This window comes from Dreissena polymorpha, chromosome 4, assembly GCF_020536995.1.
Source record: "Dreissena polymorpha isolate Duluth1 chromosome 4, UMN_Dpol_1.0, whole genome shotgun sequence".
NCBI lineage: Eukaryota > Metazoa > Mollusca > Bivalvia > Myida > Dreissenidae > Dreissena > Dreissena polymorpha.
In genome coordinates, this window is record NC_068358.1 from 97,406,385 (window position 1) to 97,419,917 (window position 13,533).

Below are 13,533 nucleotides of genomic sequence, written 5' to 3' on the forward strand. Positions count from 1 at the left end.
AAATAGCATATTGTAAGGCCCTGAAGTAATCACTACCTTGTTTATTATTTCTTATTTCAAAATGTAAAAATACTGTTATTGTTTAAAGTAAAATTCACTCAATCATCACACTTTCCCATTTAAAAGATAATCGTTTAAGTGTTAATATGAACCAATTATTATTAAGAAAAGATGCATTGTCTGATTATGAAGAACAGAACTTGAACTAAGTCATTTTCAGTGGTAAATGTGCATAACCCTGAATATTAAGTTCTTAGCAACAGGTACAAATAGCGCTGATAAGCAACTTTTGGGATCTGTTATAATCTGTTCAGATCGCTTATGATCACATTTGAAGCTCTCTTACGATCTCTTGATCTCTTAATTTAGATTTATAATTTAGTAAATTTCGTATTTATCTACAAAAACACGACTATGGCAACTTACTTAGATGGTAAACTTACGAGTTTTAAAATGAATAAAATGTTGATTGAATTCCATTTTGAAACATCGCAATTGTGCAGCCTTTCCGAAACGTCGTTGGTCCGTAAATATTTGATCCAAAAGAGGTTAATATTTAACCCGATTACATGTTCCAAACAGTTAACATATTCTCCTACAAAACATTTTTCCTTCGACATAAACAGTTAACATATTCTCATACAAAACATTTTTCCTTTGACACAAAATATTGGAAAAACATAATTGATCTTAAAATAGCGCTATTAGCACCCAATTTTTTCAAATACAATGATGGTTTTGTTTATTTTGTAATGAGATATATTGAAGGTTTTTTTTGTTCTTTTTTTTCAGGGTTAATTGAAGATGGCAACAACTTAAAAACAAATTAGAGAAAGAAAGCCCTAGACATTCCAAATAATGAACAGTTACAAAGAATCTCTATTAACTGGTGACTTGTGACAATCCAAAGATGGATTCCGATAATGTGTACGAAGCGTATGAATCTGGAGAGGAATACGCCCAAGACACATATGTTAATGAGGCAGAAAATGAGCCAATCAGTGAGAGTTCAGACTCTGAGAGTGAGCCCGAGGATTCTGGGTTCTCTAATAATGAGAATGGGGGCTCACAGGAGCTAACGCTGATGGATGATGGACCCTCGCTGATCGTGCAGCATAATTTGTTGGACGACGAAGATGAGGGCGAAGATGCAGGTACTGGTTGTGTGCCTGAATATGGGCCTTGCACTGGGAAAACTGGATTTTATGCATGTGTGTGCTAAGTTCCCTCTCAGATTAGCATGTGCAGTCAACACAGGCTAATAAGGGACAACACTTTCCACTTTTTCTGGCTTTTTGTTTAGAATGGACTTTTTTTACATATAAAATTCCTGAAAAAGCGGTAAATGTCGTCACTGATTAGCCTTTGCGGACTGCAGGCTAGTCTGGAATGACTCTCCATGTGCATACATAAAACCCCGTTTTCCAAAGCGGGGCTCATTTGTGTTGTTGTGAGCTGCAGGGTTGTTAGCTCAACTATTATATATAAAATATATATAGTGGAGCTATCCTACTCACCCCGGCGTCGGCATTAGCGTTAGCGTCTGCATCTGCGTTAGCGTGCAAATGTTAAAGTTTTCGTACTACCCCAAATATTTTCTTTGTCCCTTGACATATTGCTTTCATATTTTGCATACTTCTTTACCAACATAACCCAACCTATAAACAAGAGCAGACAACTCTATCAAGCATTTTGTCATAATTATGGCCCCTTTTCCACTTAGAATATGCAGCAAATGTTAAAGTTTGCGTAATACCCCAACTATTTTCAATGTCCCTTGACATATTGCTTCATATTTTGCATACTTGTTAACCATCAAGACCCCAACCTATAAACAAGAGCAGACAACTGTATCAAACATTTTGACAGAATTATTGCCCCTTTTATACTTAGAATATGCATATAATTGATAAATCTATGTTAAAGTTTGCAAACTACCCCAAATATTTCCAATATCCTTTGACATATTGCTTTTATATGTTGCATACTTGTTTACCAACATGACCCCAACCTATAAACAAGAGCAGACCACTGTATCATGCATTTTGACATAATTATGTCCCCTTTTACACTTAGATAATTGAACATTTTGCTTAAATTGCCATAACTTCTTTATTTATGATCACATTTTATTATTACTTTGACAAAACAACACTTACCTGAATACCACAATGGATTCCACCCAAACAATACCCCACACCCCTACCCAGAATCCCTCCCCCCCAACCCCCCCCCATTTTTTTTTAAACATCATCTAATAAATTACCACACCCCACATTATATCCCCCTCTCACCCCCACCCCCCTACCCCCCATCCCCCCCAATTTTTTTTTTAAACATCATCTTATAAATTACCAAACCCCACATTATACCCCCCTCTCACCCCCCTACCCCCCACCCCCCCCTACCCCCAACCAAATTTTTATTTTTTTTTCCTTTTTTTATTTTTGAAAGATCGTCTAATAAATTATTGAATATGAATAATTTCCCCATGATGGCTTACGTTATACTGTCAAGCACTCGAATAGTCGAGCGCGCTGTCCTCTGACAGCTCTTGTTTTTATTAACTGATTTAATAGGGATTTAAAACATTGTTTATAAGAAGAGAAATTTAATTTGTTTTTAAGGATGTTTCAAATTGGTCTCTAGAACCATTTGCCTTGCCAAACTGGTTATATATGGAACTTCACTCATGTGTATTGGGTCATTGTGTGAGGTCACTGACAAGGTTTCTTAAGTCTGACCAACAATTTCACAGACATTGTGTCTCCTTTTTGTGCTTAAAAATTGGGTTAAGGTTAACGGGCAATGACTTAAAATCAGTGTTTTAACTTTGGTGTTCAATTGTAAGTACACAGACTGTGTTGTTGAGTTAGGTCAATGACTGATTCCTGTAACTCTTACCTGCAATTTAGCAGAATATTTCCCCCTTTTGTACTTTAAAATTGGCTAAGGTAAACCATGCAGCATCTCCATATCACAATATTTACTACTTGTATTGAAATAAATATTACATATGTGTTTTGGGTGTTTATGAGCATACCTGAACAAACCATATACATTTGACCTGCCTGTTAGCGTGATTATGCCCCCTTGTGTTCTAAGAAAGGTCAGGTTAAGATCATCATTTGCATGCAGGTTGAATTTCATTTTAAAGTTTGCATGCAACAAGTACGTATCTCTGTAAATACTACAGATATTCAATTGATATTTATGCCCCCTTGAAAGAAGAGGGGTATATTGTTTTGCACGTGTCAGTTGGTCGGTCTGTCGGTCAGTCTGTCTGTCGGTCAGTCGGTCCGTCCACCAGATGGTTTCCGGATGATAACTCAAGAACGCTTACGCCTAGGATCATGCAACTTCATAGGTACATTGATCATGACTGGCAGATGACCCCTATTGATTTTCAGGTCACTAGGTCAAAGGTCAAGGTCACAGTGACAAAAAACGTTATAACGCGATGGAACGCAATGGCTCCCACTACAACTGACAGCCTATATGGGGGGGGGGGGGGGGCATGCATGTTTTACTAACAGCCCTTGTTTCAATGTTTCTGTAGGATCATCACATTAAGTCATCTACCAAGGCCCAAACTCTTGAGTTGAGATTTAGGGAAGTAGGCCCCTTATTGTACTTTTTATACTTAAGACATTCAGTGAAGCAATTTCAGGAATTTAAACAACTTCAATCTATAGATCATGTGTAGGCCTTGCATGGGGTTGCATTTGAAGCCAGTTGGGTCAATCTAAAGGTAACTGTTGCTTAAACCAGGTTAATTGTTTGTGCTGAGTAACTTCAGTATTGAAGGAGATATTTTGCTGAAGTTGTGGTTAGGTAGGATTTGCATTTAGAGAAAGTGGGGTTAAGGTCAAATTTACTAAAAGTAGAACAAGTGATTTTGCTCCATAATTTAAGTTTTGATGAAGTTATTGTTCTCTTATTTGTTTGTAGGTATATTTCATGTAGACCTGTTGAAGGAATGAATTTTCTGCAAGTTTGTATAAGGTCATTGTACCTAAAATATGAAAATAGTTTCTGCATAATAATTAGAGATTGTGCTGTAATTTTGTGTGTAGCTTGCATGCACTTTGCTTTCAAACTTAAAAATGTAGTTTCTTGATATGGTCATATTTGTTGTTCTAATTTATACATTTTCTCTTTTAAGTTTACCTAAACTATAAAGTTACTACTGGCATATTTGAAAAATGCCCTTTTTCCTTAGGGAAACATTGTAAAAAAAATTCTAAACAATTACTCAAGTCTCTGACCAATCAAATAAAGAGCAGTGATTTAACTTAAATACTGTTTAAAATGGCAGACACCCTTCATAGCAAACAAACAATCATGATTTAAATGTAATCCTGTAGAAATTTATAAAACAAAAACAAATGAACAAACAAACAAACATACCTGCTTTACAGACACGGGTATCGGCAGCCAGGCGTACGAGGAGGAGGGGGAGGGAGAGGGGGATGAGGATGCTCTGCCTCCCTCCACGCAGCTCTCCAAGGAGGAAATAGCCGAGGCAGAGAAGAAGGAGGCAGAGAAATCAAAGTCACCAAAAAAGAAGAAGAAGCGGAAAAAGTAAGTTAGGGTCTAGCTAAGGATGCATGGGGGGATATGATAGCCTTGTTTTTGAAAAACTGGTCTTAATGCATATGTGTAAAGTGTTGTCTCAGATTAGCCTGTGCAAGGACAACAATTTCAGCTTTTATTGTATATTTTGGTTTCAGTAAATCAGACTGTGTAGACTGCATAGGCTAATCTGATACAATGCTTAATGTACATGTACATGCATGAAGCCCAGTTTTCCCAGGGAAAGGCTTATTAAGAGTTTTTGTCAGAGTTCCTGGTTGTGAATATTATTAAAATTTGTTAAACTTTTATTGTTTAAAATAAAAAAAAATCACTTACTGTGCACATGTCAATGTAATGTTTTGTTTAATGTTCATACAATAGTCGTTGTGGTTAAACAGTATGATACTCAATCTCTGAATTAAAGAGATTGATACATTATGATGGTTTTAATGTAAGTGACCTATTGCCTCATTTATGGTAACTGTACCAATCTACATGTACCCAATCAGCATATATTTTAGGCATTTAAGCAATTTCATATAATCTGTCAATGCATTTAAAAATTGTAAAGCATATAGAACCCAATAAATGGGTAACTGTTGTTGAGTACATTTACTTTCTACATGGATCGAGTGAAAGTGTTTATGTTATGTTTGTAAGTCATCTGCCATTTTTTTACATTTAACAATCTTTGATTAAAGGCAAGAACACATATCCAACCAGACCAAATAGTCAGATTCAATACTGGTGACTGTTAAAAATCTTCATTTGATGAAGTAGAAGCAAATAACATAAAATAAACTTCAATTCAATGCAACAATTCACAAATTCCCCGTGATTGAATTTGTGCATGTACATTTTGGAATATATTGTTTACCAAGTAAATACTAGGGCTTTGACACTGAAGCTCAATATTGATTTTACCTTCAATAAATCATTTATTATAACAAGATATTGATACCATGATAAAAGACCTGCTAAACACTGATTTCATAGCCAAAAGTGACAATCCTGCGGTGAACTTGATCGGCTTATGCTAGGTCGAACTGGAGTGCGTGCTGATAAATTTGATGGAAAATCAATTAGAAACCTGTTTAGGAGTGGAACTGGAAATCATTTTTATGAATATTAAAGGTCAACACTGTCATTTGCATTTCAATGAGAGTAATTATGTTCAACTTAGTTTTAAGGTTGAGAGCAAAACAGTCTGTTAAACAAAAAATGAGCATCCTTCCTTCCTGCCATTTCATTACAATCAAATACAAACTTCCCAAAGTCATATCAATAAAAACAGAATACCATAATTATAGTTTCTGTATTAGCAGTCATCAAGAACAAATACTGCAATACCAATCATAAAAAATGAAACCTTAACCAAGCTTGTTCTTTTTATAAATAACTACAAGTTCACCATTCAATTCTTAATTGCAGTAATTTTGTATGTGTGAAATGAGACTTTCTATTTATATATCTATATAAGACTGTTTACCAATGGTAATTTTAATATAATTGTTCAAATTAGATACCAAAATTGTATACATATCTTAGGTCTTTTTTTTCCAAACATTTATCACAATAATTAGACAGTAGTGTTACCTGTCACGAAAATAGTTACAGGTAGCAATAAATTGTGATCATTACAGATATATGTGCCGTGCTCTTTGAAAAGGGGGTTTACTGCATGTGTGTCAAGTGTCGTCCCAGATTAGCCTTAGCACAGGCTAATCAAGGACAACACTTTCTGATTTATGATATTTTTCAATTAAAGAAAGTCTCCCCTTATCAAAAATGCAGTTTAGGCGGAAAGTTTCATCCCTGATTAGCACAGACTGCACAGGCTAATTTTGGACGACACTTTACGTACATGCATTAAACCCCTTTTTACAGAGCAAGGCTCATATGTTTAATACATTCCAGCCTAGCCTTTAAATGTATGACCTCCAGTGGTAATCATTCAGAACTGAAATAGCTTTATACAAGCAGCTTTATACCTTAGGATTTAAACCTTATTAATTACTTTAATACAACTTGATCTTAAAACGATAAGGCTAATCACTGATACAACAATTATTCTTTTGGTATTGCATTACATCAAGTGATTTGTTTTTTGCAATTGAGGCATATTAGTAGGTCAAAAATTAACATTTTGTCTTGAATTTAGGGAATGTTCAAATGCATGTTTGTATCTAAAATAAGAGAAACTGACTGTTTTTGTAATGACGACACTATGTAATCATGATTTATTGCATGTCACAAAATATTGCCTCACACTTAAAGTAACTGAAATTATAAGTGTGTTATCACATCTTGGTTTATTATTTGTTGCTGTAGTGGTATTGTTCTGAAAAACCTTCACTTCTTAAATGTCTTCTAAAGTCATATTGGAAACTTGCGCGTCGGTAAAACTGAAAAGTACCAGATAAAACTTGTTTCAACCCTTTACCACTTAGTTATGTATTTTGACACATTTGCAGTCCCTCAGATAGTTGATTTTACTTCAAGACCTTTCTTACCAGATTCAAGTTTTAAAGGCTTCTTTCCAACCCTTAGATACATGTACTTATGAGCAGCAAACAGCATAAAACCTTAACAGATTGCGAGTTACTTGCAGGCTGTTCTGGTTTTATGCTGTTTGCACATAGCCATTTTCACTTACCTCTGAGTCTGAAAGGGTTAATATTATGTTTTCTGTAAATGTAATTATACCATTGAACACCTTTCTATTGATTATTTCATTTCAGCAGTGCTTGACTGACATTTGTAATTGAATAATACAATTGGAATGAAATTCAATGCCACATGACATTGGTCCTCTGCATAGTTGTATTCATAGTTTGTCTGTATACATTGTCAATCAATAAATTGCTAATGGACTAGTTAGCTTACCTGAGCGATAGCTCGAGGTGAGCTATTGTGATCACTCAGCGTCCGGCGTCCGTCCGTCCGTCTGTAAACAATTTGTAAACATCTTCTTCTACTAAACCATTGAGCCAATTTCAACTAAATTTCATGTGGAGCATCCCTAGGTCATGGGACAAAAGAATTGTTAAAAAAAATTTGATCACATAACCAAGATGGCCGCCATGACCATATATGGTAAAAACCTTAAAAAATCTTCTTGTCAGAAACCGCTCATCAGATTTTCAAAAAATTTCACAGGGATGACCTTTGAGGGCTCCCCTGAAAAAGTTGTTCAAAGAAATTTGATTCGTCAAAAAACATGGCCGCAGGAGCTCGTTGAACTTCGTTTTTGCCTATTTTGTGAAAACTTTCAAAAATCTTCCACATTTTTTGTCCGATTCTTTCCAAATTTGCACAGTGTCTTTATATCAATGAGGACACGAACCCTACATAAAATGAGCATTATTGGTCCATGAAGTACAGAATTACCTCCCCTTGAATTGAGAAAATGGTGTTTATGCAATAAAGTCCAAATTTTTCATCCAATTCTTTCCAAACTTGTAAGGATTTAGCATGGTTCAAACAAGGGAAACAACTACGGTTTATGCATGTTCTTTTTATTACAGATTTGCCTCCCTTTAATTCATTCAAAATCTCATTTTACAGCAGAGATTCCAAATCTGACCTGTAAATGAGCCCCATATTTACTGCCGGTGCTGTTACCTTTTCCCATTTGATCATTCTTAAGTATTGGTCTTGTAATGCTGCTACTGCTACTGCTACTGCTACTGCTACTACTACTACTACTACTACTACTACTACTACTACTACTACTACTACTACTACTACTACTCTACTTCTACTACTACTACACTACTTACTACTACTACTACTACTACTACTACTACTACTACTACTACTACTACTACTACTACTACTACTACTACTACTACTAGTACTACTACTACTAGTACTACTACCACCACCACCACCACCACCACCACCACCACCACCACCACCACCACCACCACCACCACCACCACCACCACCACCACCCCACGTCTACTATTACTACTTCTACTACTACTGCCACTACTACTACTACTTTTACCACTACTACTACTACTACTACTACTACTACTACCACTACTACTACTACTACTACTACTGCTACTACTTCTACTCACTACTTCTACTACTACTCTACTACTACTACTACTACTACTACTACTACTACTACTACTACTACTACTACTACTACTACTACTACACTACTATACTACTACTACTACTACTACTACTACTACTACTACTACTACTACTACTACTACTACTACACCACCACCACCACCACCACCACCACCACCACCACCACCACCACCACCACCACCACCACCACCACCATTCACAGTGACAAAAAACGTATTCACACAATGGCTGCTACTACAACTTATAGCCCATATAGGGGGCATGCATGTTTTACAAACAGCCCTTGTTTCTATGGGATTTTGACTACAACTGTTCATGTTTATCTCCGACACATATTTTTAGGTCACCTGTCATGAAGTGACACGGTGAGCTTATGTGATCGTGTGATGTCCATTGTGCGTGCCTGCGTGTGTCCGTGCGTCCGTCCGTCAACAATTTGTTTGTGTAGACAGTAGAGGTCACAGTTTGCATCCAATCTTGATGAAATTTGGTCAAAATGTTTATCTTGATGAAATCCGGTTTGGGATTGTATTTGGGTCATCTGGGGTCAAAAACAAGGTCACTAGGTCAAATAATAGAACAACCTTCTGTAGACAATAGAGGTCACAGTTTTCATCCAATCTTTATGAAATTTGGTCAGAATGTTTATCTTGATGAAATCTGGGTTGGGATTTTATTTGGGTCATCTGGGGTCAAAAACTAGGTCACTAGGTCAAATAATAGAAAAACCTTGTGTAGACATTAGAGATCACAGTTTTCATCCAACCTTTATGAAATTTGGTCAGAATTCTTGATGAAATCTGGGTGGGATTGTATTTGGGTCATCTGGGCTAAAAATCTAGGTCAAATAAATATAAAAACCTTGTGTTGACAATAGAGGTCACAGTTTTCATTCAATATTTATGAACTGTGGTCAGAATGTTTATCTTGATGAAATCTGGATTGGGATTGTATTTGGGTCATCTAGAGTCAGGAACTAGGTCACTAGGTCAAATCATAGAAAAAAATTGTGTAGACAATAGAGGTCATAGTTTTCATCTGATCTTAATGAGTCAGGTGAGCGATTCAGGGCCATCATGGCCCTCTTGTTTTACTTGTTCCATTGACAATTAGCTATGATACATTAATTTTGAGCATCACTCAGGAAAAATGGGGCTTCATGCATGTGCGTAAAGTCAAACCAGATTACCATGGGCTTGTAAGGGACAACACTTTCAGCTTTTATGGTATTTTTTTCTTGACAGAAAGTCACTTCTTATTAAATAACAGTAATAAATATGTGTATAAAGTATATTAATTTGTAAAATTATGGGCTTTGTTGGTGTATAGGAATATTTTGTAAAAAAAAATACATTTTTGTCATTGTTTACCTGTTCATGTTCTTAATTTCACTGAGCATCTGTTTATAAAAAACAGAACTATAATCATTTTTGGAGCATTAAGGCAGCATCACAAAATTGTGATTATACAAGTAACTGTGCATGAATTCATTATTTGCACGGTGAGTTAAGAAAGCCAATTTAAGAATGAATTTTAGAAAGTCAAATATTGGTGAAATAAATTGCTGCGTTTTCAAATAACAGAGAAAGGAAGGGGTTCTTAAAGCACATAGACATAAGCCGCATTCTGGAAAAACAGAATTACACTTAATGCATGTGTGTAAAGTGTAATGCATGTGTGTAAAGTGTAATGCATGTGTGTAAAGTGTAATGCATGTGTGTAAAGTGTAATGCATGTATGTAAAGTGTGTCTTAGATGAGCCTGTGCAGTCTTCAGGGACAACATTTCCGCCTGGAGTGGTTTTCTTGTATAATACCTGAAGACATCCTTTTAACAAACAGTTCCTTTAAAGCACAAAATGTAGTCCTTCCTTGGGGTGTGTCGACTGCAAAGTGAAGTGCTTGCTTGGCCTGTGCCGACTAAAAGTGTAGTCCTTGCTTGGCCTGTGTGGACTGCAAAGTGTAGTCCTTGCTTGGCCTGTGTGGACTGCAAAGTGTAGTCTTTGCTTGGCCTGTGTGGATTGCAAAGTGTAGTCCTTGCTTGGCCTGTGTGAACTGCAAAGTGTAGTCCTTGCTTTGTCTGTGTGGACTGCAAAGTGTAGTCCTTGCCTGGCCTGTGTGTACTGCAAAGTGTAGTCCTTGCTTGGCCTGTGTGGACTGCAAAGTGTAGTCCTTGCTTGGCCTGTGTGGACTGCAAAGTGTAGTCCTTGCCTGGCCTGTGTGTACTGCAAAGTGTAGTCCTTGCTTGGCCTGTGTGTACTGCAAAGTGTAGTCCTTGCTTGGCCTGTGTGGACTGCAAAGTGTAGTCCTTGCTTGGTCTGTGTGGATTTCAAACTGTAGTCCTTGCTTGGCCTGTGTGGACTGCAAAGTGTAGTCCTTGCTTGACCTGTGTGAATTGCAAAGTGTAGTCCTTGCTTGGCCTGTGTAGACTGCTCATGTGAAGGTGACTGCTCACACGTTTGAGTGTGCCTTTTGTTAATAGTTTTGCTCTTCAGGTCAAATATATAAAATATAAACGTGTTGTGTTTTTTACTTGCAGGTGGTTCAATATATGCCTGACAAATTGTAAATATGATGTTGGTAAGTATTTTAGCCGTTTTATTGACTACATAAGATACATAGCAGTTTCTTACAATAAGATTCCATGTAACACAACACAAAAGATCAATATATAAATTCATACTTCATACTACTCTCTAACAGTTGGTTTTTTGCTCAATGACTTCATAACCAATCTTTACAAAAGAATGTAGGTATTGCAATGGAAACCTTGCTTGGTATTTTGTTACGGGTCATTCTTTTCACTGTAACTATATTACGAATTTAAAACAGTTCCTTTTCAATAACTTCACTTCAGATGGGGATATTGCAATTTACATTCAAATTTGTCTGTTTGAAGCTTAAATAAAGACCTTTTTTGGATTTAATTAAAGGGTGGTCAGATCAAGGTCACTTTTGCTAAAAATAGAAGAACTGTTGTTTTTTTAATAACTTTAGTTTAGATGACGTTATTGCACTTATTAAAGATGGCGTTAGTACACTAAATAATTTTGTGTAGGTATCTTTAGACCTGATTTCATGGCATAGTTATGGTTATCGTTGTATTCATTATGTTCTGTGCCATCATTTGTAAAACAAATTAATGCTTCACAGATTATTGAAATCCAATACTTTAAATGTGCTTATTTGTGACAACATGGAAGTCTTTTTTGTTTTGATGTACTTGAACAGGTACATGTACTTGGTATCTGTTCATTTCATTACACTTGGTGTCTCGTAAGTTCTTTTTAGCTCATCTATTTTTTGAAAAAAAATTATGAGCTATTGTCATCACCTTGGCGTCGGCGTTGGCGTTGGCGTTGGCGTTGGCGTTGGCGTTGGCGTCGGCGTCCGGTTAAGTTTTGCGTTTAGGTCCACTTTTCTCAGAAAGTATCAATGCTATTGCATTCAAACTTGGTACACTTACTTACTATCATGAGGGGACTAGGCAGGCAAAGTTAGATAACTCTGGCGTGCATTTTGACAGAATTATGTGCCCTTTTTGTACTTAAAAAATTGCAAATTTTGGTTAAGTTTTGCGTTTAGTTCCACTTTTCTCAGTAAGTATCAATGCTATTGCATTCAAACTTGGTACACTTACTTACTATCATGAGGGGACTGGGCAGGCAAAGTTAGATAACTCTGGCATGCATTTTGACAGAATTATGTGCCCTTTTTATACTTAGAAAATTGACAATTTTGGTTAAGTTTTGTGTTTAGGTCCATTTTATTCCTTAAGCATCAAAGCTATTGCTTTCATACTTGCAACACTTACTAACTATCATAAGGGGACTGTGCAGGCAAAGTAATGTAACTCTGACTGGCATTTTGACAGAATTATGTGCCCTTTTTATACTTAGAAAATTGAAAATTTGATTAAGTTTTGTGTTTAGGTCCACTTTATTCCTACAGTATCAAAGCTATTGCTTTCATACTTGCAAGATTTATGAACTATCATAAGGGGACGGTGCAGGCAAAGTTATGTAACTCTGACTGGCATTTGGACGGAATTATGGGCCCTTTATACTTAGAAAATTGAAAATTTGGTTAAGATTTATGTTTTGGTCACTTTACCCCTAAAGTATCATAGATATTGCTTTCATACTTGGAACACTCACAAACTATCATAAGGGTACAGTAAAAGGACAAGTTGCATAACTCTGGTTGTCATTGTTACGGAATTATGGCCCTTTTTGACTTAGTAACTTTTAATATATGGTTAAATTTTGTGTTTCGATCCACTCGAAGTATCAAGGCTATTGCTTTCAAACTTCAAATACTTACATGCTATCATGAGGTTACTGTACCTGGCAACTTGAATTTTACTTTGACCTTTGAATGACCTTGACTCTCAAGGTCAAATTATTAAATTTTGCTAAAATTGCCATAACTTCTTTATTTATGATTAGATTTGATTGATACTTTGATGAAACTACTCTTACCTGACATACCACAATAGACTTCACCCAAACCATCCCCCGTGCCCTCCCCCCCCTCCCCCCCTCCCCCCCCCCCCTAATTTTTTTTTTTTTTTTTTTTTTTATAAGATCATCTCACAAATGACCACCACACCCTCACACTATACCCCCACCCCACCCCCCCCCACCCCCCCCCCAAATTTTTTTTTTGATTTTTTTTTTTTTTTTTTTTTTTTTTTTTTTAAGATCATCTCACAAATTATCACCACACCCTCACACTATACCCCCCCCCCCCCCCCCCCCCCCCGATTTTTTTTTTTTTTTTTTTTTTTTTTTTTTCGCTTTTTTGGAAGATAATGTAATAAATGTCCACAACCCCACACTATACA

At 36.3% G+C, this 13,533-nt stretch overlaps 1 protein-coding gene across 18 annotated transcripts in view; it reads left to right on the top strand.

The window, feature by feature from the left end:
- The window catches only part of LOC127877721 (tubulin polyglutamylase ttll6-like), an 83,931-nt gene that overhangs the window by 5,509 nt on the left and 64,889 nt on the right, over positions 1 to 13,533 (top strand). For all 18 annotated transcript variants that reach the window (XM_052423871.1, XM_052423858.1, XM_052423862.1 and 15 more), the window contains 3 exons: positions 793 to 1,154; positions 4,422 to 4,584; positions 11,227 to 11,267. In XM_052423871.1, the coding sequence (XP_052279831.1) occupies positions 911 to 1,154; positions 4,422 to 4,584; positions 11,227 to 11,267 (448 nt within the window). In that variant the 5' untranslated portion in view covers positions 793 to 910. The remainder of the gene's footprint in view (positions 1 to 792; positions 1,155 to 4,421; positions 4,585 to 11,226; positions 11,268 to 13,533) is intronic.